The sequence below is a fragment of the Penicillium malachiteum genome (assembly GCF_028827825.1).
Source record: "Penicillium malachiteum strain IBT 17515 chromosome Unknown utg000003l:1.0-4950554.0:1.0-4952489.0, whole genome shotgun sequence".
In the NCBI taxonomy this organism is placed as follows: Eukaryota; Fungi; Ascomycota; class Eurotiomycetes; order Eurotiales; family Aspergillaceae; genus Penicillium; species Penicillium malachiteum.
Window position 1 is genome coordinate 3,082,320 of NW_026643096.1, and position 24,432 is coordinate 3,106,751.

A 24,432-nucleotide genomic window follows, 5' to 3' on the forward strand; every position below is an offset into this window, starting at 1 on the left:
TGACTTCCCTATTACGACTAGTAGCAGCAAGATCCCTGCTAGTACAAACAACCACACGTGATGACGAGGAAAAATGTGATTTATTTTGCTCCTGTTGTTCCTCCTGCCGTTGCTCCTGATTCAATCATTCCTCCCAGCATCCTCCTTAAACTCCCCAAGTGGTCATAAAAATGACAGAAAGATTGAGATCTTCTCACAACCCGACGCACAGAAAACGGCGAATCCAAGAAATCTCAGAAACAGATGAAGCCCCAGTCACTCCATCTGGGTCCGACAGCGAGTTTAACAGTCCTCGGCCTGCAAAGCAAATTGAAACTTCAACCCCGAAGAAGAATGGTCTCAATAAGAAGACGTTCATTGTGGGCCTTGACTTTGGTACAACCATGACGTCTATATCATACTGCTATTTTAAGTCGAGCAAGCGTCCTGCAAGGTTGATTCGGGAGAAAATCAAGGATATTACCGACTGGCCATCTGCAGGCCGGGATCAGCAGAGAGGAGAAGTTCCAAGTGAAAGCTTGTACCTGAACAATGAGTATTATTGGGGTTATCAAGCCCGCGAGAAACTTCAGCAGTTCCATTATAGCGGAGCAGAGTCAGATGAGACGGCTAGGCTCATTAGGTTCACAAAATTGTTGTTCTCTAAGCCTGATTTGAAACCGGAAGATGAAAGAGACAGTCAGCTTCGAGAAACCCGGAAAACCCTGCTTGCCTTAGGTAAAACAGTATTTGATGCTGTGAAAGATTATCTGGTCCGGGTGTTTGAGTTTGCAAAGGGCTATCTCAAAGATCAAGTGAAATTCACTGAGTCATGTGAGGTTGAGCTGTGCTTATCTGTTCCTGCAGCGTGGCCTATTGAAGCTTCGTGGTCATTGCAACAAATCGTGCGTGAGATTGCAGTTGAAGTGAGGTTTGGTCAGGTATCCAGCCTGTTTATTATAAATGAGCCCGAAGCCGCATCTGCATTTGCCCTAGATCTTATGGTAGGCGATACAAACGTCTCGGTCAGTAAAAGTCCCTGTGCAAGCCCTGAGAGGTGGAATTTTCGTAAAGCTGACTCAAAATTTCAATCATACAGCAGCACGAGACATTCATGGTATGTGATGCTGGGGGTGGTACAGTGGTAAGCTTAAATCGGATAGTTGTTGTGTAATGAGAGATGATATTGAGACGAACAGGATATCACGACATACACAGTGACAAAAAAAAGCCCATTCAGGCTAAAAGAAGCAATCCCACCATTAGGTAAGAGTTCTTCTGCGCAAAATTCTTTTCCAAAGTTAGTTCTTGCGAATCTTATACCTTTCCTAGGCGGAGACTATGGCTCAACTTGTGTCAATCGGGCCATGGAAGATGACTTAGGGGAGTTGCTGAAAGATGAGCCATGCTTTCTCAACAACAAAAAATCGATGGAACACCAACTTTCTCATAATTTGTTTCGGGGTTTTGAGAACGAGCTGAAACGTAATTTTGATTCCGGTGAAGATTTATATGGATACGCCTATCTGAGCCTGCCTGGTTTGGAAGAGAATGCTGCTAAGGGCTTTGGAAAAGGCATGATTCAAGTTAAGAGGTATGAGAAATTGATTCATATTTGCGTTTTCGCCCTAAGATCAGTCACTAAAACTTCCATTTTCGTCCTACAGAGAACGGGTCATGGAATGGTTTCTACCAAGCCTTAAAGGCATTACCAGCCTCATTCATAAACAGCTTGATGCCTGCGCGGCTGAACATGTCAGGGTACAGGTAACTTTCGTCATTCTCACAGTCCGCGTAAGAGTCAATATTCCTAACTCTTTAAAAAAGAAGATAATTCTCTTCGGAGGTTACTCTCAATCAAAGACTCTCCAACGTTTCTTGAACGAAAGATTTCAGCGTCCCAAAATAATATGTCCTAAGTCTCGGTATGATTCTGGGCACCTCTCTTTTACCTTACCTGTAAAGTGTTACATTATGACTGATTTTTACCTTTCAGTGCTTTTGAAACAACTGTATCGCGAGGAACGGTACACCGTGCTTTAGATAAGAGCAATGGTCCTTCACGCCATACTATTGCGAACATTGGTATACTCCAGACTGAGCCATATGACCCCAAAAAGTTTCTTTCTCACCGAGAGGCTCCACCAGACAGAAACAGTCTGAACAAAAAGAGATATGTCTATGACACTGTACAGTGGATCATCAAAAAGGTATTTCACCGATGACCTCAAGCCCTGGGGGATACTTGATTCTCAATGAATTTAGGGGCAACTTGCAGATTTTAATGATTTGGCGAAAGAGCGAAATCACCGCGTATTTTCTGCGGACGAGGCCTGGGAGATCAAGCAGTCTATATATTACAACACGTTGATCGATAACCCTGAGGACCACTACCCTGTGGACCATGAGAGAAATGCCGGTTAGTCACATAACTTATTTATGAGAAATTGCTTCATAACACACTTTGCTATTCTTATTCACGAATGATGAAAGCTAAAATGAGCAATGAATAGGTTCTCGATGGGCAGATACGGTTGTCTTTGACCTTACCGAAGCTAAAGAAAGATATCCATTAAAATTAAAGGGCAGAGAGAACAATAAGCACTATGAGGTTCATTATGATCTCCTAGTGGAGCTGCATGGTCGGAATTTGAAAGTATCTGTGGCTTATCCTCCCGGGGGGGAAATTCAAGCCACCAAGGAAATTGCAGTTGCCGCTTGTTTTCGTCCCGGCACGGGATAATTGAGGGGTCAATGTTTAAATCAGTGTCTGGAAGTGACGAGTTTTGAGGAATACTCCTTTGATTGATATTCTACACGTTCCTTTGCATCGAGTATGTTTTATTTTTTTATTAGCTTGGTTACGCTTTCCTGAGACATTTTGCTGTCGTCATTTCAATTGTGATTTCTTTTCTCTTTATACTGGCACTCACTAGTACACCAACCTTCGAAATATTTAAATTCGACGGATATATTTTGAGAGAAGATAAACCGTTTCAAAATGATCCTATTGGATGGATGAGAGGAAGAAAGCCTCCAGGGCTCTTAGAAGGGACTGAATGATATGTATGGCTTGAAATTTTTCATATAGAAAGTCACAAGTTCATATTCAACAAAGGTTATTGTAGAACAGATAAAGCTCAAATATCCATAGCCTCCAGTGCACTAGTCATCACATATTGTCATAGGTAAAAAAGCAGTATCGCCGGGGCGATTGGATTGTCGCTCTTGATTTGGCTGCATTCTCAAGTTTTGCCTCCATTGAATGAAAGCTTTCAGCTCGGCTTTGGAGGTCCATTCTCCGTCCAGCTTGACTGGAGTGTTCAAGTATTTATAATATTTTTCATCCAATGTATTGACACAGCCCTGGACAGTTTTGAAGTATAATCCATGTTTCCACATTATGACAGGAAGTTCAGGAAGTTCTTCGTGGTCTGGTGACCTGTCAAACACAAAAAGTCCATATCGAGGGAATGCGTTGTCCTCTAAAAGTCCATCGACCAAGACACACCTCCATTTTTCTTCACGGACGAGTGGCGGTAGTTTAGGCCACATCTGAATCTCATTACCTCTGTACACGAGGGTTTGTTTGCTCCGTAGATGCGAAAAAGCGATATATGGGTCGCGCGGCTCCCTTTGTCCAATTTTGTGAGTTTGGTAGATGGATGATACCGATTTTATGAGGGAAGGGGACTTTTCGGGACGAAACCCAGAGTACAACCCATTAGACCTGGTCACTAATAACTGTTCCGAGATTATTCCACGTCTTTCATAGAAGCAACTGGAAATACATAGCATAGAAACTGCAGCTGTCAAGTTATCGAGTATTGATTGGTTCAAGATGCGATTCAGCAAAATCTCGATTGCAAACGAAGAGATAATCGGGTTGCAGTGCAGTTCAAGATCAAGGAGAGATCCAAACAGTTTTTGTAGAGCCCCTTCAGAGATGCAAAGACATGTAAGTTGACGAGTAGGCTCCCAAATATGGGAAACAAACATGTGGATTGCAATTTGAACATAGAAAATTTCTCCAGGTTGATTTACCTCCCGAGGGAGTCGAGCTTCTGCCGTCCAGGTGCTCTCTAATATGCCCAGTGTTTCTGCGCTGAATCTCCAGAAACTCGGGAGACACTTTAACACGCCTTGAACCCACTTTTCGGCCTCTTCGTTCGATTTAAATGAGAGCAAAAAGTCGTCAATGTCGCTTTCCACAAGATGAAGAGCAAGATATCTTGATTCGAGAATGGACGCATCCCGAATAACTCCTTCTGCGCAAGTCACATTCAAGAATTCCAAGTTGAAGGGATCACTAGCACCACGAGTAGATAATGGAGCTTGAAATGTCGATGATGATGTATCTTGTGAATGATTCAACCAATTGAAGGTCCTTCGGGTGGGAGAAGTTGTTGAAAATACGTTTGCCTCCGTTGCTGCAACATCGCCTGTAGATAGAGTGTTTAATTCATCCAAGATTGCAGGTCGATAAATGTCTCGTGCCCAATCAAATATATAATCAATGATCAAGAGGACCTGCAAAGCCCCATTTTTGTCGCAAATATTGCCAGTCCACAAATCAACAATATGCTTAAAAAGTTTAGTCTTTCTTTCCGTGTAACAGATGAATAAAAGGTACTCACATATCTAAGAGAATCGGCCCCGGTTACACACACAAATGCAGCGGATGCTTCCCAGATTTCACCTCGCCATGCTAAAAACCAAACAAGAGGCCCGGATTCCCACTGTGATTCTTCGCCAGTTGCTTCTTTGAGGCCAAGCTGCACATTGAGAAGACGCCTAATGACAAACGCAGTCTGCATGTTGACTTCTCTACGATCTGCCCCTTTGCTTGACTTTGCTTCCATAACAAGAAAAGGATAGAGTAATGGCTCACCCTCAGGCTCAAATGGACTGACTTCTAAAGTTTCGTATAGCGATCGACTAGGCGTAGTACCAGCACCACGCCTGTCATCTGAGTCCAAGAGGAGCTTGAAGTTATCTGTCTGTTTTAACCCATAAACCCGATCGGGCGCTTCTGACTGTTTTCGTTTCTCGCGCTGAGAGAGCACAGGTAAAGGTGGATCATGTCTGATTTGTTGCTCTGCTCGGTCGGAGAAGAGCATATTGATGCCACTATCATACCTAGTCCTAGCTAGTCAGACGTCTATGGATAAAGTGAAATCAGAAAGAAAGAATTTGGACATACTGGCTTTGTCCCCAAAGAGGAGGACATCGGCATGGCTTGCGCTTTTTGCGACGGACCTCGAGAAACTCCGCTCGCACATGAATTCCATCTGTCGCGGCAGGTATCTCAGACTCCCACAACCTGTTACGGCATTTTGGACTGGGATTTTTTCTTAGTGAAATTCGGTCTGCCTCATCCTCAATCTCATTATCTCACCAGGCAACCTCGACCGAAAATCGGTGCATTATCTCATTCTCGACGGCGAACCTCCAGCTACTTTCATTTCTCCGTTCCTTACAAGCATTGAGCGACAGTTGAGATAAACGGTCTGCGCGGCTTCGAATGGAATTTCTCCATGGTTTGTTAATAGAGTCAATTGAAATACTATCGACAAAATTCTCGTATGTCCGTCGACCAAGCTGTTGTACATCAGCAAAGAGTCTCTGGTGAACTTGTGGCCAAAGATCAGGCTCCACCGGTCCGAGAAACTCTATTCCTAACCGGTCCGACCAGCGCAAGCGAAGGTTATATTCGGTGGAGTTCATTGTTATATCAGTTTCGCTTGTAGTTGATTGACCAGAGTGCTGCGATCGGGAGAGAGTGCCCCGCACTAAAACATCCATAAATGTCGACTAGCAGAATTAGGTAATGGAGAAGCATTTGCCGAGCTTCCTGGGGAGTGAAAGCCCTCGCCTTTTATTGTCAGAAAGTACTGGTCTGTTTTTCAAATGTTTCCTTTGCACTACCCAAACCTTCAAGTTCTACAGTTGTTTAATATTCAAAGCAAAACTTAGGGCCTACAATACACCCACACAAAGGGACAGGAATGGAGGGGAAGGCCACGTCAGCCCTTAATGCAGAAAACCAGATACAAAACGATATTGGTTAGGGCAGTAAGAGAATTTTTCTGAGCAAATGCCAAAAAAATGAATCAAAACAAAACCATGCAACAGCATGCGTAAGTGAGTGGTTACTTAGCGCCCACGAATATAAGGAAATGCATAAGCGAGCTGTACACCTCGTAGAATACTCGTGAGACTATAAATTAAACCATTCTTTTTGACGGTTTCTTTTTGGTACCTAGGCAGAATAAATAGAGTCCTGGCTATATACATGTAGGTGCATACCGAAATATTAGGGGATCACAGCGTAGCAAATCGTTTGTATTATTAAGATATTCTTGATAATGAGCCTGCCACCTGGCATTCCGCCTGGTCTGTAAACCACAGGTCACATTTAAAGTATATCTACGTAAATCTATAAGCCATTCCTCAATCTGACTATCCGTCCCTATTCCGATCCACTCTGTGAATACCCAGTACGTTTAGATATCTAGGGGATCAACGGCCTGTAGATACAAGTTGAGAAACCTAAGGACATTAGTTTCAATAATGACGGACATTCCTACTAGGAGAGACGCTGCTCACGTATCGAATGAAAGCAATTTCTCACTATAACCTAAGTCAATTTATGGTAGTCCCAACCGTGTATTTTGCTGTTGGTGTGCTCCTTAAAGTTCACAACATAATTCAGGAATTTCAACGTTGGGTCACGCTTAGCACGCATCCTGTCTTGGCGGTCACGTAAGCTTTGAAAGATGGAAGAATAGTGGGATTGTGGAATAAAAAAAAGGAAAGAAAAATGGAAATGGAGAAACAAAAAAGAAAGAAGGGCGGCTACTACTTACACAATATGCGAGAAGGTACGTTGTGATTCAAAGGCTGAACATTTGGGTGAAGAGTATTCAGGTGATGAAGATCCGCCCGGATTGCCCTAAAGAGGGCTGAATAGAGCGGCGAGCCGCCCACTCCTAAATCGTGGGCGCTAGGTGATCACAACCTTACATTTGACTGTTGTATGTTTTTGCGAATTTTCTTTTTCCTTTGTATTCATTTTTTCTTAATCCTTGCCATTGATTGGTATCTATTGCACAGATGATATTATGTACTGAAATCCTGCGGAGCCAGCGTGAGGAATGTGACATGGCCTGACGCGTGTCCCATAACCAGGGTATTGTCCACAGCCAGGATACACATAGGCCGATAGTCGTGAGGAAGCAACATTATCTTCTTCAGTCCCTGAAAGATCCAGCCATCATCCACAAACAGGTCTTGGCTTCCTACTTCGTCCCAATTGGGATCGAATGATCGAACGTCTAGACAACCATGCCTAGTTATGAGTGTTTGGCTATCCTCGGAAAAGAATATCGGGATATCTTCGTTCATAGAGTATAGTTCCCTCTCCAGCGGAGTGAACTGACGTTTCCCAATTATTTGACCTGTTTTCAAATTCCAGAGCTCGATGAAAGACTGAGAAACATTAGTCGCAGCTACTTTCCCATCCCTAGAGAAGACTGAAAACACGATCAAATGTATGTCTGGATCTTGTTCTGGATCCAAATCGAGCCTTTGCACAAATAGGGTCACTGATCTCCCGAAGTTCACATCGCAGATATCAAGCTGGCAACTTGAAATCCTCTTGATGTCGTCTGGATATGTTATTCTGAACAAAACGCCGATCATTGCTCCATCTGGGGACCAGAAAAAATCAAAACCTCGTTTTTCTTTATTCTGTTGGAAGGTTCGGTGCAGCTGCCAGCTTTCGACATCCCAAATTTCAATCACCTCAATCATGTCTTCCGAACAACGTTTCAAGGCTAGGAACTGCCCATCAGGAGAAAACTTCAACTCAATAGTCTTCTCCCTCGGACCATAGAGAGTGTGTAGAAGTGCGCCGTCATCGAAGTCCCAAATTTTGACTACTGGAATGTCCTCTCCCAACCCGTTATCTTCGTTCATCTCCTGAGGCATTTCCCGACGTGTATATGAATTCGATTTGCCCAACAGCCTTTTTTGAAGGGAAAATGCAAAGCAATCCCCGAATGATTTTTCATGCTTGATGATGTGGACATAAGTAAGCCTTGCTATCTCCAATATACCCATCTCCTTATTCTCCCTTTCGATAAAAAATTTAAAATCGGGGGTAAAGCTCACTTGCGCGTAGTAGATTGCGCCAAAAGTTAGCTGTCGATGAGTTCGTGCGTTCACATCCCAGAACTTGTACATTGTGCTATCAGAGTTATCAGGGCCAGCCAGAGATATCACTTCAGAGTTGGCTGACAAGATCATCGAGATGACACCAGAGTCATGTTTCTCACGTCTGTCTAGGAATGATGATGCAGACAGGTCCCAAAGTCGAACAGTTTCATCGCAACCGTAGGATGCCAGAAATCTTGAATCTGGGGAAAATATCACATCTAATACATCACTGGAATGACTACCAAGAATGTTGACCAATTCCCCACTCGCAGTATCCCACACTTTCAAACTTGACCGGAACGTTTGGAAACTGCCACCATAAAGTTCCTTGCAAACAAATGGCACTGATGTCATAAGTCTACCATCCGGCGATAGTCTGACTCCTTTAAATTCCATTGGGATGTTTTTCAGAAGTGTGCCAGATTCAAGATCCCAAAAGAAAATATGGGGCTGATCACGATGAAAGACAGATCGACTGGTTGTGTATATCAGAATTCTGCTCTCCAATGAGAACATGGCATAATTGATCGAGCGCTGAAACATGAATTCCTGTATGTGTGTTCCACAAGAGAAGGGTTTCTTTCTCGAATAAAGACAATAGGAATGTTCCATCATCAGAAAAGGCCACATGTACCACCGGAGAGGGCTTTTCATAGAAGAATTCGTGTTTTATTTCACCTTTATCGGTGTTCCAGAGTTGAACTGACCCATCATCAAACCCGCATGCCAAAAGCTTGTTGTCTTTGAATAATTTAAGGTCTCCCTTTCTCCCTGAGTGAACCTTAAATGACAAAATCACTTTTTAGTTGCAATGGTAATAACTTGAACAGTATCCCCAAGGTAATAGGCCATAGTGGTCTTATCGGGAGAAAGACTTGAAATGCAGCGACGTGTATGGACGACATTGACTTCGTGCAGAAGAACCCCGGAGGAAACATCCCATGATCTGACATTTCCTTCCATAGATAGCGAGATGATTCGCTCCCCGTCGTCCGAAAAAGAAACATATTTTGGCTCGCCAGGTGGGAACTCTTTAAAAGAACTCCTGTATTTGCATCCCAAAGGCAAACCGAGGGAGATGCAATTAGTTTTCCGTCTGGCGAGAAAGCAATATTTGCCCTGGCACAATGCTTCAACGAATTTCTTTCTCTATAATCTGGAAGGGTTTGTAGCAAGGGACTCCAGTTTCTCTCAATTTCCGGAAAACCAATGATGGATTTCGGAATCTCGTGTTGAAAGTGTGTCCGAATCACACTGTTTTCGGGCGCATAAATGAGAGCTGAGGTGTAAACTTGAAGTGGACTATGGCCAATGATCCCCGAAAAGCTAAGCACAAAGCGCCGCGCGTCATGAGCTATTTCACGAAGACTTGAAATTTCCTCAGACTGAATTATTATTCAATATTAGCTGGGTAGATAAAATTTCCAATGGGGTTGGAGCTCACCGGTAGTACGACAGATATGTATTCATGGAGGTACAGAATTGCATGAACTCCTTGGGGCAATTTTCGCATCAGGCTCATGACCTCAAGCCAATGCAAAAAGTGTTCTTTAAGAAACCTATGAACTTCACCATCGTCACCCAGAGTCACAATGTCTGATTTCCGAAGATGGTCAACCCAATAGCGGCATGCATATTGAAGGTGCCCGGAAATGTGCAGATTCACCACGGAAGGTTGAACAGACTCCGCGAGGACTGATTCATCCTCAAGGCCGCAGATATTTCGTCTTAAACTTCCGACCATAACCTTCAAGCAATCGTTCAACAGAGCATCGTGGGATATCTGTGAGTTGATTCGAAACTCTTCATCGCATGTTTGGTCAAGCAAGAAGTCACGAAACGAAAGGTGGAGCAGGTAGATAGGCTGTTTGTCGTCTTCTCCCTTTGACAGAACCGAGGAAAGCCCGTCGAGCGTGTCATCAATGTCTTCTTTTGAGCAAACTAAAAGATTACTAAGATCAGTCGGTGACAGAGGCTCGAAGAGCATGATTATGGATCCAACCACTTGCTTGAACTTTCGGTACAAATAAATTCTTTCCTCTTCAATCGAATTTTCTCCAATCGAATTTATCAGGATTTTGCTGTACATGATATTCAGATGCCCTCGAGGCGACTTTGCCACCAATCTGTCATCGAAGATTACATCCATCCGGAGTTGTAGACTTCTCTGGTTTCGGCCCGAATTTTTCAGAAAGCGACAAGCTGTTGCCACGTAAATGAAAAGCCCATCCGATTTTAAGGCTAGTTTCTGGACTGTGGCCTCCTCAGGCCAGCTCCCTAGGACAGCATGGCTAGTGCCAATCTTAGCCAGTTCGATCTCCAAGAACCTCGTTATATCGTTTTTGAAATTTGGCGAATGAGATCGACTCTGCACCGTAACTTTGGGAAGTTCGTTTTTAGAGACAGAGGTCTTCTGGCAACTCTCGAACCATTGGTTAATATGCGACTCTGGCCTGCTAGTGACAAAAAATCGCAGGCGAATGTTGTTGAGCTTCTCAGCTTCTGTGATGAGTCGGATCAACGTAGACGCGTCCTCGGGTAGACATTCGTCAAGTGCGTCGATCACCACAATGAAATTCAGAGGCACCAATCCTTGTTTGTCTAGAGCCAAAAGCGGCTGAAGGATCAAATGTTCCCATTGGTTGCTCATAACCTCGTTTGATATGTTGGAATGACTGGAAATCGAGTTGCAGATGTCACCTCTGACTTCGGGGAGCATATCTGCAAGCTGCCTGCAGATAATAGTAAAAAGCTTCTTGCCATTGTTCTGGTCTGGCTCATCCTGCTTGAAAAAGAAACTTGCTCCAATGAACACAGTATGAGACAATTGTGTATCATCCACAAGAGCCTCTCCGTTGCAATAAGCAGCGGCAAGGGTATATGAGATCGTTGATTTGCCAGTGCCAGCCATTCCATGTAGCCAGTAAATACCTTCACCCTCAGGAGACTCGCACCAAGCTTTGATTCTTCTGAGAATATTTACTTGAGTTCCAGGATGACATCCTGACTTTTGTTGAGACGCATAAGTATTGAATGCTGCATTCTGCGCATACGACAAACTGTTCAACTGCTCTGCCTGCTTTGCTGCCTTGAGAAGTATTAGTTTTATGGTGTCATAGATCAAACAAATATCAAATATGAAAGTCACCTTTGCTTCGTCCCTTGCCTCGCTGGTCACATCAAGCAGTCCGCCGACGTCATTCTGGAGATCATTTATCGTGTTTTCAATATTCTGGAGTGTCTGGTCACTGAGAGCTCTGAGATCGTCAGTGATGCACTTGTCGAGACCCGCGATAGTTTGCATCATTCCATTCCAGTTATCTACAGCTATAGCATCCTCCAAGAATCGAAGAACCCCAGACTTCAAGTAGTGTTTTGCGAGTCGCATTTGAAACTTCAGAATTGCGGTGTAAAGCCGAACAGTCTGGCTCCTTATAGACAGGCTGAGCTTCTCGATCGAACCTTGTTGATTGACTGTTGTTGTGGATGAATAAACCTGCACCTGAGACTCTTCCATAACTCGATAGCGAGCCAAGAGACCTGCAATGCGCTCAAACCCCTGCATAGCGTCGTCATCCTGTGTGGCAGATTGAGCAATCGGATTCAGAATCACCAAAATACCAGCCCACGCCAAAGCTGCGTGCGGCTCTGAGCTGACTGCGGTCGTGATCAGATTGTTTACTGAAAGGATTGATTTGAGAGCCCGATGAACTTGGTCCTTCACAACAACTTCCTTCCCCGCCACATTGAATTTCAATCGTGATTTTTGCAACTCCTCAAGCCGATGCTTGATAAGTGCTCGAAGACGCGCGTTAGTAGACTCGTTCCATTCTGTGTCATTTTTCTTGGCGTGCTAATGCAATAGCAGGATGTTCTCGTAGCTGTTCAGCAACTCCGCGTTTTCAGCACGAAGATTTTCGTATACCTCTCGCCATAGTCCTTCTGGTATTGTAGGCTGTGGATCGGTGACAGGAATTGCTGATGGATTGACATAGGAATTTGAGTGTAGGGAGGCAGTTTTATTCTGCTCTGGAACAGTCTCTGGTGGAGGTTTGTGCCTACTAGGAGACCGATCGAGCCCCAAGAGCCCTTTGAGCCGATGCCTGACCGGCATCCTTTCTGATCTGAGTTTGTCCAAGTAGCAGAGTCAATGGATCAAGCCCAAGCCAGGGAAAAAGTGCGGTGAAAGTGGGGTGAAAGCTACGATCGCTTAGTATTGTGCATTGTCGTGGTTCACTCCCATTGGTCGTCTCCTTTGGTGGAAAGAAGCAAGCATGGCCCACTCCCACCATATCTACTGCTATATAGTATACAGCACAACAGGTAGAGTTGTTCGATTATATAGTGTGATCTGACGCACTTTGTCTCTCCAAATTTGTCTGGGTGGCTTTTGGATAATGGGCTTCTTTCACTTCACTGAGATCGGAGTTCGAGTCATCGGAAATCGACCCCAAAATGAGACTTCGAACCGGGGGACCATAATTGACCTTATGGGCGATGACACCATCCTTGATCATGCCTGATAATATCAAAAAATCACAGACATATCAGCTGGAAGAGGCGGAGAGACCAAGTAAAGTGCATGACACTGATCAAATTCTCGGTAGGACAATTGGCGTATCGTTATTAATTGCTGTTCCATCCCGTACAGCTCGAGCCCTGGAGATTCTTTCCTTCACTGGAAGCAGTCATGGATGGCGTTTTTTTTCTCTCTTCCTAATGGCGGATTGTTTCGAACATTTGAAGGTTGTAGCATGAGAAGAACAGTTCAAATATTTGGCTGAAGGTATATGTTTATATATTACTGGGCTGGATTGTTACTAGTAGTTGTCTCTGTAGGTGAATGATGGTTACCTACCTCTCGACTTAGTAGGTATGGAAGTGGGTACCTGCAGGCCTACTTACAGGAGGATCTAGATGATACAAAGAGGGGTATCTGAAGGGGCTAACTAATATGTATAGTCATAACAAAAAAGAAAAAAAAGAAATTTAGATGTGATAGCGCGGCTGAGAAACTGGGGAAAATGTGGTTTTATTCTAGGCGGTCAGCTAGGCGGTCTAGGGCCCATAACTTCTCCGAATTGGATTTTCCGTTTTCCATCATCGGATTGTTATATTATCCACAATAATGACAAACTAAGCACATACGACCATAGGGTGTGGAGAACAGGGCTTCCCGTCCGCTCAGCCGTACTTAAGCCACACGCCGGTCAGTTAGTAGTATGGTGGGTGACCACATGCGAATCCTGACTGTTGTATGTTTTTGTTCTCCCGTTTTTTTTATTTGTTCGGAAATTGTCTCTTGCCGCCTGACCATTCAGTCAATTCAGCCCATGCTGACCTGTACAGTTTATATGTGATTGTGATCCCTACAATGCATCTTGGGCCGAGGTATTTTTGGAGGCACAGTAATTAAAAAATTTAATAGCCCGGAGACAATGTTCAAATTTGCAAGAGCCCTAAACAATGGCTTTGTTGGCGGTTCTAGCCTGTAGTGTGACCTTTAGCAGCAATAGATCGCCTTATTCAGTCTTAGGGCCCGGAAGCTGGGCGGCGATTACCAAAACCTTCCATCCATTCAACTTTATCCTTTTAAACATTGAAGATTCAAAATCTTGAAATAGGAAATTTCGACCTCAATTGATTCCTAGACTGATGGCCCACGAAATTTATACCATGGGATATTTCCGATGATGCTCTTTCGTTGATGGATAGAAAGACGAGAAATTTCAATAATGTTTCCACCCCCCGATCAACTCGTCATAGATCTACATACCAGCGCAACAAAACGTGAAAATGACGCATCGGGATTTGAGCGGCATTTGCCTTTTTACCTGTAATTCTAAACTTTCTTTATTAAAGTTAATTTTGGATTTTTACAGCTGCTTTTATTCCCTATCAATAATACGGAAGGCGAAGGGCATATCCTGTTTGTAGTGTCAATTGAATACCAGTAGCAAATAGCTTAAGCATCATTTCCGCTCGGCATCAATGATTCAAGCTGGGAGATAGTGAATTACCAGTACAATGCATATTTATTCATGCCTAGAAAGTACTTCTATCTCGGATGTAGTCTAGAGTTGTGTTGAGTCGTTCAGATTTCAGATAGTCTTTTCGACTACCACCGTGGTTTTGAACAACATTTCAAGTTTTTATCCACTGCCAGTGGCAAATATAGGTATCCCATGTGGTTCAACAGAAGGCCCCTTGGTCATGCTTTTAACGGCACAAGAATTAGTAGCCAGATTATCTCCACCTTGCAAACCTTGGAAGCCCACCACCGTCCTGCCCAGGTCAGATTTCGCTTATACAACTGACTTAGATTCATCAACCTCTTGCTTAAAATTCCTTTTGATAAGAGTTCATCTATTATCCTATTTTTAAATGATCATACGACGCTCTTCCAAATTGAGAAGGAAACCCCATACTAGTATTCTTATTATCCCTGCCGATCCTCAAGTATATGATATCGGTGCCTGAAATATTCGCGGAAATCGTTTGAGAAATGGGAGACCTATCATTATTGATTTCCTTCACTTGCCTCTCTGCTATATTCACCGCTATCCGGATCTATATTCGTTTGAGGCTTCGGGGCACCGGTGCCGATGATATCCTGATTGGGTTGGCCTTTGTATCTCAACCCCCAAGACATTTCCCTGCAAGTTGGGCGTCTATCTGAAGCTGACTGGTTTCAAGGGTGCCAACATAGGATTTTGCACTTGCAAAGCAGTATGTAAGTTTTCTCAGTATACCTCTCCTTTGATCAGCTCTAACATCAATCTGAATAGCTATAATTCATTATGGACTAGGGTTGCCAAAGACCGAAATCAGCGAGAGAAATTACAAGGCACAACTCCAAGTATGTCAAAAAAGCATCGGTTATACTTGAGACTAAAAGAATTCGATAGTTACTATGGCTTTCCCTGCCCTTCTATCATTCGGCATTGATCATGACAAAACTCTCAGCCCTTGCCCTCTATAAGCGCCTTTTCCGCATAACTTGGATCCAAATATTTATTTGGATAGTCTCTATCATTCTTGTTTTGTCTGGTCTCTGGATAGTCTTCACTGCTATCTTCTTCTGTTCACCCGTCTCTGCGTTTTGGACGTCCTCACAAAACGATCGGGCGAAACACTGTTTTCCTCAAAAACAGATTTGGTTATCAAATGGTGTCATCCAAATCGTGACGCATCTTATTGTCCTTGTATTACCACTGATGATGATTCCGCGACTCACATTACATAAAAAGCAAAAGCTTGGTCTTCTAATTCTATTCGGCTTTGGATTTATGTAAGTGTTGCCCTACCTTCTTGATTGATATAACAGCTCGAACTAACAAAGTTTATACTTGAATAGTGTGGTAGGAATTGGAATCTTGCAGATTCTCACAGTCACAAATATTTTAAAAAATGACGATTTGAATCGTGAGTTTTCCGTTCTTCAGCTCGCTTGACCTATCACACCAAATGCTGATCGTCTCTAAAAATGGGTAGGGCATACGGAAAGAACATCAGCCCTGGCTTCTATTGAAGCTAACGTGGCAATCATCTGCGCTTGCATGCCACCAATATATCCTCTCTTGAGTGGGATCTGCTCCAAAGCAATTTCAATGTCTGGCAGTATCGCTGGAAACAAGGATAGCAGCCTGCCGCCGGCGGTGACTGATATCAATCTCACACATACCTTGATCCATGACGATATGCTGCGCCTTCGCACAAACACATATCACGTTGGAGTTCAAGTTACGCCTTCTGAAAACATCTTAAGTGGAATTGAGATCTCTAACATGGATACAATCCTGGTTGAGAGGACATTTGACGTGAATGCCACCCAATATTGCTATTCGCCAACATCAAGCCTCACAGGTGCACTAAAAGAATAAAGCGCTAGAGCCTCACCCAATATACCGAGGTTGCTTCAATATGTATAGTTAGGTATTTTTAAAGATAAATGAAGAATCATATTGAGACCAATATTTAATATTATAGAATTACATAGCCTAATTCCAAGATTCCAGACCTCAAGCCACCGGAATCTAGACTCCTTGGCCATGCATTGAATAACGTCACTGGCTACTACTAGCTTACAGCGATAAGGTATTCCTGCAAAGAAAAAAAAACCTCATTTTGATGATATTCAGACCTAATACCCTAAAGCATTCAAAAGATCTAGTCAATCGTTCACGATGGACAGTATAGATTGTTGCGATGGTGATCACCCCGAACCTTGGAAGGGGTTGTATCAAAAAGCCGATGCCTCAAAGGTTGTGGGGCGCAATTACGTATATACAAATTTCAAGATCTCAACTTGCCGGGATGTCTCTGTCTTTTATCACAAAAATCCAGTCTGACACAGCACTTGAGATTTGTCCCCTTCTCTTCGGTCAATCGAACGCTTCATGATTGAATGGTTTGATATGCGGATTGCTGACTCTGCTGCCGACGCAGATGTAATACTGGTCGACGAAAATGATATTAATCTGCTTAACCACACTGCCCATCATCCATTGGTCATGGTGCTCTCTCATCGCACCTCAATGGTGTCTAAAGCAGCTTCAATCAAGAAAGAGATATCCAATGTTGCATTTATCATTCATCCGTGTGGCCCACATCAACTAGTCCGCACATTGCAACCTTGGTTGAGAGATAAGAACCAGAAACCAGCCATGAGTTCTACAGTCTCTATCTTGGCTTTTCAGCTTAAAAAAGCCGGAGTATTGACTGGAGAGTCCATCTCTCGATTGACAGATGCGAATTCTTTCAACAAATTGCATGATAATCCACCATCGATCCGAGAGATACAATATTTGGGCGATGGCAGATCCAGAGAAGTTCAGACTGGACTAGATAAGCAAGCAGAAGATTACCCCATTCCATCAAAGGCGAAGAACGGTTTTATGATTAGTATAGGTCTTATTATGAGAAATCTGAAATTTGAAGAAATGATATTCCAAGCTTGTGGAAGGGAATAAAAAGTCCTGGTAGTGTTTTTGGTGCGAAAACCTATTCAAGTTGCGGAAGTGTCCCTTTTATTATGCAAGCTGAAGATTTAGGTTGTTGGAATATCTGCCCAGACTGCCCTAAAGAGGACTGAATCGAGTGGCAAGTCACCGGCGCCGAAATCGTGGGCGCTAGGTGACCACAGCCTCGGAGGTACTCTCCTCTTCAAGCATGCACATTTGCCAGTGATCAAAAAACCTATTCGATATCCCCTTGATACACAAACTGCACCTCGAAGTCCTCTGGAAGCTGTTTATCATCTGCGGCAGAGTCGGCCCTGGGGCGGTCTACATGCAGCAAAGGATAATACTTGTCCCCGAAGTTTTCGTCAACAAGGCAAGGTGTATCACCCAGTTTAAGACCTCCCTCATAACAGGGCATCCAGAGAAATGTTCGTCCCGACGCGCGATTGGCACGGAAAGCCATCGCCATTTTAAGCAAATGCCAAACAACCCCCTCGACACCCCAGTACAAGCCATGTTCTTCGGTATCTTGGGGCTGCTTTTTCACTCTTGGTTTCACATCTTGTCCACTTGCCCAATTTTCGGTGTCGATAGAGAAGGCGAGAGAATGGTAGGGTCCGAAGCACACGTAGCCATAGTAGTTATATGTGGGGTCCATAGGAGGTAGCATACACAAGGCACGCCCGTCAGGTAACTGCATACTGTAGTAGCAACCCGCCTGCAGCCGGTAGCCATCGGTATCGCAGATATAGGTGTCCTAGCGCTCATATCATTATCAGTGGATGGAGCCTAAGATTGACAGAGGGAGGGGTCATGTACATCACCTGCATCAGCTTTGTGCTGTCGTGGCATTGTGGTGTTTGATTCAGGCTGTCACAGCAATTTTGAGTGGAGAAAGTTGGATGTATGTACTGTGAAGACTCTGAGTCCAAAGATACGAGTTCTGCGATCTTTAAGTACTATGTACGCCTCCAGGGCTGAGTGGTAAACTGATTAAACTTTTGCTTTAACTGTTTCCTCACCCAGGTGATTCAGCCCATTCAGCCACATGGGCAGCCATACGTCTTGTCTCCGTATATACAGACTGGTGGATTCAGCGTAAGCGGCAAGACAAGTCCCGAGGTCTTGTGGGGTCCACAGCAAGGGACGCAATGTCAGCTGAAGGAAAATACATCCATACATACATATAATTCATTGCTAATGCCTAAAAACAGTTGGGGCCGAGTAGTTTCATGTTAGAGAAGTCGAAAGTCGACTTTACTTCAATAGAAATATCCCAATTTTTCGTTATCCCTTTTCGCTATTCCTTTTCTTTCCTTTTCTTTTCTCTTCTTTTTAATTTATGTATTTAAGGCGCTTTTCGATTCCGTACCCTTGATTATCTGGAACCGAAACGCCACTTTTCGATGGTTTAGGAGCACTACAGATCAGAAAAGGGAGAAGGAATCCACTGTAGTGTGGCGTTTGCGCATATCATTGATTCGTCGGCACTTGTACCTCTGGCATGTTTTCGTTGCTATGGCGACGCTTAGAATATATGGAGTATCGAGTGCAGGTGTATATTTCCTTCGAGTTTATCAGAAAATTGAGCCTTGCACACGGAAATGCATCAGGGTCCCACACTTATTAGGTATTCATAGCTTGATACTAACTAGTAGGGCTTCAGACTGAGCTTGTGCTACCCAGATGATCTTTTTAGTTGAAATATGATTCCTCGTCTTCTACTGTTTAGTACATACGACCACAGGGTGTGGAGAACAGGGCTTCCCGTCCGCTCAGCCATACTTAAGCCACACGCCGGTCAGTTAGTAGTATGGTGGGTGACCACATGCGAATCCTGACTGTTGTATGTTTTTATATTTTTTTCTCCTCCAGTCGAGAATTTCCAAAAGCACATTGTACGGTTACGTTGTATTATCCGTGAATATTGAGAAAGGAACAAAAATGGTTCGATAGGAGAACGACCTCGGGAGAGGCTGGCACCCGCTCCAATTCATGGATATAAAGCTTCAACCAAATGCCAGGGAAGGATGTAAGAATATGGTCTAATCAACTCGTTTCACATTTTCTCATGGCCATTCTCAAATGCTCAAGAATTCAAATGTTCTTTTCTGTCAGTGTATCTCACTTCAACTCTTCGGCTTCTTTCTGTCGTCCCTGTTGTTGAAGCACGAGTCTCAAGTGTTTTTTGCAAGAATTTATAGCCCAAGGATTATTAAGATGATCGTTCAGAACTTTGATTGCTTGCTCTAGCCTCTCCTGGGCGGATACAAAGTCGCCGTAACTTTGATAGGTGAAGGCTAAGGTTTCTAGACTTGTGAAGATACCACGATAGATATTGTGTGGTCCTTGGTGGCTCTTTGGCAGCATTTCCCTTTGCAAATTGAGAATTTCTTCAAATGTCTTTGCGCTTTCTTTGAAATAACTTCGAACACTTTGTGTTTGACTGAGACGGATCAAAGCAGTTATTGCAAGAGGGTGAGTTTTGCCCAATTCTTCTCGCGCTTCCTGGGATATTTTCCTGAGTAGCTCTTCTGCTTCGAGGTAGGAGCCCTTGCTTATACGTGCCGATGCTTGAGACAGTGCGTTTGAGAGCTTGGAAAGGTAGTCTTCTAAGCACGGATTGTCCGACCTCTTAAGAGTCGCGTTTTGGTTTATTCCTTTCCCGTGAATGCGCTTAACATGTTCAGTCGAAACAGGAGCTTGGAAAGATTTGTCTGTCACATCTCGTTGTTCTAAGTGCAACACCTTCTGGTGATAGTGCTCTGCCTGTTCTTGGTCGCCAAGCAAGAGATGCATCTGACCAACGACATAATATAGATACCACCCAGGCTTTCCATACTTGAAGATCCTGGGCAGCATAAAATTCATCTCTGCACTTTGATAGGCCTTTTCCGCATGTTGCAGAACGGACTTCACATGACCTATTTCCATGCTCCATTCGTGCTTAGTATGCGCAGTTGGCAACTTGAGCCGCTCTGCGAGTGAAATGACCTCTGCCGTCACTTTCTGGTCATGAGTTCCATCTTTTTCAAGCGATCTTTAATGGCACGCTGGACAAGCTCATGAACATTGATTGAATCGGTGCTGTTTGGAGTCGACTCCGGATTCTGACGCCTTGTGATGAATGAGTAGGATACTAGCACATCTAATACTTTTTTTAAACTGATCAGAGAACCTTTCTTGTCCTGCAGTCCCTTCAGGAGCGATATGGGGATATTTTTCTGATCGAGGAATGCAATCCTTCCGAGAACTGCAAAGACATCAGGGTCTTCGGACGTAACTCTGTTGATCGAGATAGCGAACACTTTTTCACAATATGTGTGATTTCCCAGTTATCGCTACTCTCCTGGTCGCCCAGATCCCAAGTCTGGATGTATTTCTTAATGCGGATGCCTTGTCGTGCTATGTATTGCGATGCCAGTTTGATAGCCAGGGGATGGAGCTTGAGATAGTCCTTCACTAGTTCTTCAGCGTAATTTCTCTTGACAATTAGATTCGAATGCTTGCTTGAATAGGTTGAGGGATTCCTGCTCGTTGAAGTTCTCCAGTTTCCGAGCATTGCCCATCTCCTGTGCCACCCTCTGATCTCCAGCAGTCACAAGTATATAATCATTGCGCCCTGTGGAAAATCTTTGTCTTTTAGCCAGTCTCGGGCATCATCAACAACAAAGAGCCACTCTGTCGGTCTCATACCAAGCTTTTTATTCACACGTTTCCTTAGGTCTTTGTCGTTCAACTTGTCATAATCCATGTTTAGATGGAGACGTCTAGCGAGAGCGCGATAATCCTCGTTCAGACTCTCTTCGGTGCTGGCCGAAACCCAAAAAATAGACCAAACTGGTTTTCCAATGTCATCTTCCACTTTAAAAAGCTGATGCGCGGCTTCCAATGCAACCTCCGTTTTACCAATCCCTTCAAGGCCCCAGATACTCGTTCGTGTGTCCTTGTCACCGGAGGAGTTTGGCGCAAATAGAATTGATCAAACTCTTCAGAAATTCGACCCGCCCAACGAACTGAGGACTTTGAGGGTGGGGTAAGTGAATGAGCTGTTTGGAAGCTTGTGGTTGTCATTACTTTATCAATGCTTAATTCTCGTCCAGTATACCCCTAGCCGCAGACATACCTTCATGACGCCTCTCCATGAGGCTTCTTATACCTTCCTGATGTTTCAGAATCTCAGATTTGACGAGGCGATAGTTGTGGGAAGTTTCACTCTCGAACTTGTTGAGGCGTACATGGTTAACTCCGAGTCCGATAGCGTTAGGGTCATCCAGGGAAGCAGATCCCTTTTCAACCAACTTGTTCAACTATCAGTGTCATGCCACGTAAGAAGTCACATGGAATTAGTTCTGGTCTTACGAGCATGGGTTTGAAGAAAAACGACCAAATCCTGGGGGTCCAAGGGATAAGGAAGGATGATAAGACTTTCTTAAGCAAGTTTGTTTTTATCAACTCGTAATAGTAAGAGATTGGAATTTGAAACTCTCTTGTAGTAATGAGTAAATTGGGTCGCACTTCATTCAGCTTCTCATTTTCTTGCTTCAGAATTCGGATAAGCTTCAACGATGCCAGTTTGCCAGAGGGTTGACTCAAATGAGCAGCCCATCGCGCCACACGAGCAGCGCCAGATCCTCTGAACGGGGTCCCAAGAAAAAGGATGCCACATGTTGCATTCAAAAAATGCAACATTGATTTCTCAGACTCGAGTTGACCTAGAAATTGAGCACGGGATATTGCCTTAATTTGAAGACACAACGAATAATGAGGTTAGTGTTCAAAATGTTGCTGGGAAATTTGCAAGAAGTTAGAAAAAATACCTCAGCCAATAGTCACCCTCCAAAGCAGGAAGCAATGAAGATAATGGGGCCCTACGATTCATTATTAGATTTAGCAAGCTCACTATCACAAAGTAGTGTTAGGAAAGTCTTTGCATGCTCTCTCAAACTCGCCTGCAAACTCTCCTTCCGGAAATTTGCCTGCCAGTCGTAGGTGTAGATGTTGGCGTTTTTGCAAGCGTTGGGTAGAATCTTTTCCAGCCGGTTTATGGAGGTTCCATTCTCTTTGATGAACGTCCATGTTTCCGGCGACCTAGTATCCAATCCATGAATGGCCACAATACTATTGCAAGCGGTCAGAAATCCCATTCTTTAATCATTTTCAGGATTGCAACTTGATCTTCTGGCCACTTTGACTTTCCCGACTGTATACTGAATTGAAGCCATATTCACGGCTGTTCATAATGGCAGAATAGGGGAAACTTGACTCGGTAGAGGTAGTCTATGTACACGGAACATACCAAGAGTTGTTGATATTTTGCAGAGCGTATCACAGGTCGAGGATAGAATGGAAGAATTAAAATTTTTGACGATTTATTCACAAGTATTGAAGTGATCAAAGGTTTGGAGAGTAATGTTAGAATAGCTCATTGAAACAACTGCTTGGGCGATCAGGATAAGAAGAAAGAAAAAAAGAAGTCTGAGGGCCGGATAAGAACCTTGGAAGCCAAGCCAAGATGACAAAACGGGGTGTAACTATTACTAGTAAATGATATCCAGAATCATCTTTGATGGGCGGGCATGTTCTTTCCCAAGCACCAATCCACCAGATCCCTGCTTCAACGAGTCGTGTAGCTGACTGAATGAGTTATATGCGTCCGTTGTGGGGAAATTCCTGTCGGGCACATCAAGATCTAAGCCATTCTCCTGTACCTGTGGGGTCAACCTGTCGAAAAGGCAACAAATGCAGCTATTTCCAGCAAGCTCTGAGAGTAATATCCAAACAAACAGATGAAGCTAGACAATTGAGGACTACTTGACGTCTATTTCGTGTTAATTCAGTACGAACGCGACTTGGAATTCACTGAGACGTACTCCGTAATATCCCCACAGTGATATGTGGGTCGCCACCTTGACTGCGACAGCAGCATGCATTACACCTGCGGTACTAGCAATGCATGTTGGCGTCTCTGCCAATAATCCCGCGAAAACCAGACTCTTGAGCGTGGAGCGTATGGCTTGACTGTACTAGCAATCATGGCTCCCTTGATTCGTCTGCTCCGCGTTTTCGTGGCTCTGATCATACAAGATGTTTTCCAGATCCAAAGCAGTCTGCCTATAATGGATCAATTTCAAAATAAAAAAGCTGTGGAAAAGAGCTTCTAAAAAGATCGGCTCTCCTAATGGGGCCGTGCGTGGCCAGTACAGTCTTGACTCCGGATCAGCCCAAAAGTATTCAAGGCATAGAACACATCGTGTTGCTAGCAAACCATCATGATGCAACAAATGCAGTTCCGCTTGGAATCAGCCACTAATATCACTCGGGCCGTCTGCAGCGACTTTTGATCAACACGTCAGCCATGCATAATGCAGATCTCTCGGGAGCCAACAAAGTCCAACGAATCATCTAACCCATCCTGCGCCTGAAATACGGTCAACAAAATTTTTATTTATAAAAATACGGAGTATAATCTGGTAGCTGTGACATTTGGAGACTTTCGGCTATTTACAGGAGGTCGTAGCTGTTTAGCCGCCGACCATACAATAGTAACCATACCTAATCCCCTCGTTATAACAACGTCAGGCAGCTTGAGATTGCTTCAACCTGGATGTTAAGCCAGCAGCTCATTGATCTTGCTCAGCTGGGAATGAGCATCAGTGACAGCTGACTCGAGATCAGCAATATATTCCTTCAGTTCGCGCCGTTCCTTCTCCCATTCGACTTTCTCGCGTTGCAATTACCGTAGTTTATCGCGCATTAATGGTACAAGGTTTCCACTGACACTTGTGGTCTGTTTCTTCAAGCTTTTGACCTTGTCCAATACTGAAGGCTCGATTTCCTTCTCATTGGGCTGCCTGCTAGCGTTTCCTTCAGATTTGGCTCCGTTGCTACTCAAGGAACCAGCGTCCGGTGCATCTGCGACTGGAGGGGGTTCTTGAATCTTTTCTTCTCTATCGATTTCTCCATCTCCAGTACTTGTGGGGGGGGATTTTCTTCTTTACTGGGTTAGAAATTAAATTTTGGGAATTGAGCTGAATGAAAGGATGGGTGAGAGCTTTTACAAACCTGCCATGGGGACACTAGTAGGGTCGATCTTCTTGGCAAATGTATACTAGGAGACCTGGAGATCCGTCGGGGCTGGATTTATTGTTCTGAGAGGTAAACAATCGGTCGTACTGCGACTGCCCAGACGAGAAGCAACAATATATATGCAAGGCACTTGCGGATTCTCCTCACTTCAGCACCCGTCTGGGTATCGCCCAAGTTGGAG

General features: G+C 44.0%; 7 protein-coding genes across 7 annotated transcripts; 1 reads left to right on the top strand and 6 right to left on the bottom strand.

Moving 5' to 3' along the window:
• Window positions 1-170: 170 nt before the first annotated feature.
• On the top strand, window positions 171-1,127 carry N7483_007496 (uncharacterized protein; the record flags this gene model as incomplete). Its single annotated transcript, XM_057090933.1, has 1 exon — window positions 171-1,127. The coding sequence occupies one exon, from the start codon at window positions 171-173 to the stop codon at window positions 1,125-1,127; it is 957 nt and encodes a 318-aa protein (XP_056945674.1).
• Window positions 1,128-4,288: 3,161 nt separating this feature from the next.
• Window positions 4,289-5,099, bottom strand: N7483_007497 (uncharacterized protein; the record flags this gene model as incomplete). Its single annotated transcript, XM_057090934.1, has 2 exons — window positions 4,289-4,421; window positions 4,648-5,099. The coding sequence occupies 2 exons, from the start codon at window positions 5,097-5,099 to the stop codon at window positions 4,289-4,291; spliced, it is 585 nt and encodes a 194-aa protein (XP_056945675.1).
• Window positions 5,100-7,101: 2,002 nt separating this feature from the next.
• N7483_007498 (WD40 repeat domain-containing protein) lies at window positions 7,102-8,595 on the bottom strand (the record flags this gene model as incomplete). Its single annotated transcript, XM_057090935.1, has 1 exon — window positions 7,102-8,595. The coding sequence occupies one exon, from the start codon at window positions 8,593-8,595 to the stop codon at window positions 7,102-7,104; it is 1,494 nt and encodes a 497-aa protein (XP_056945676.1).
• Window positions 8,596-9,592: 997 nt separating this feature from the next.
• On the bottom strand, window positions 9,593-12,716 carry N7483_007499 (uncharacterized protein; the record flags this gene model as incomplete). The annotated part of the gene is made up of 3 exons (XM_057090936.1): window positions 9,593-12,052; window positions 12,262-12,323; window positions 12,560-12,716. The coding sequence occupies 3 exons, from the start codon at window positions 12,714-12,716 to the stop codon at window positions 9,593-9,595; spliced, it is 2,679 nt and encodes an 892-aa protein (XP_056945677.1).
• Window positions 12,717-19,286: 6,570 nt separating this feature from the next.
• N7483_007500 (tetratricopeptide repeat protein) lies at window positions 19,287-20,096 on the bottom strand (the record flags this gene model as incomplete). The annotated part of the gene is made up of 1 exon (XM_057090937.1): window positions 19,287-20,096. The coding sequence occupies one exon, from the start codon at window positions 20,094-20,096 to the stop codon at window positions 19,287-19,289; it is 810 nt and encodes a 269-aa protein (XP_056945678.1).
• A 536-nt stretch (window positions 20,097-20,632) lies between these two features.
• Window positions 20,633-20,916, bottom strand: N7483_007501 (uncharacterized protein; the record flags this gene model as incomplete). Its single annotated transcript, XM_057090938.1, has 2 exons — window positions 20,633-20,784; window positions 20,859-20,916. 2 exons carry the CDS (start codon window positions 20,914-20,916, stop codon window positions 20,633-20,635), a joined length of 210 nt encoding a protein of 69 aa, XP_056945679.1.
• Window positions 20,917-23,772: 2,856 nt separating this feature from the next.
• N7483_007502 (uncharacterized protein) lies at window positions 23,773-24,234 on the bottom strand (the record flags this gene model as incomplete). The annotated part of the gene is made up of 3 exons (XM_057090939.1): window positions 23,773-23,886; window positions 23,944-24,083; window positions 24,228-24,234. 3 exons carry the CDS (start codon window positions 24,232-24,234, stop codon window positions 23,773-23,775), a joined length of 261 nt encoding a protein of 86 aa, XP_056945680.1.
• Window positions 24,235-24,432: the final 198 nt, after the last annotated feature.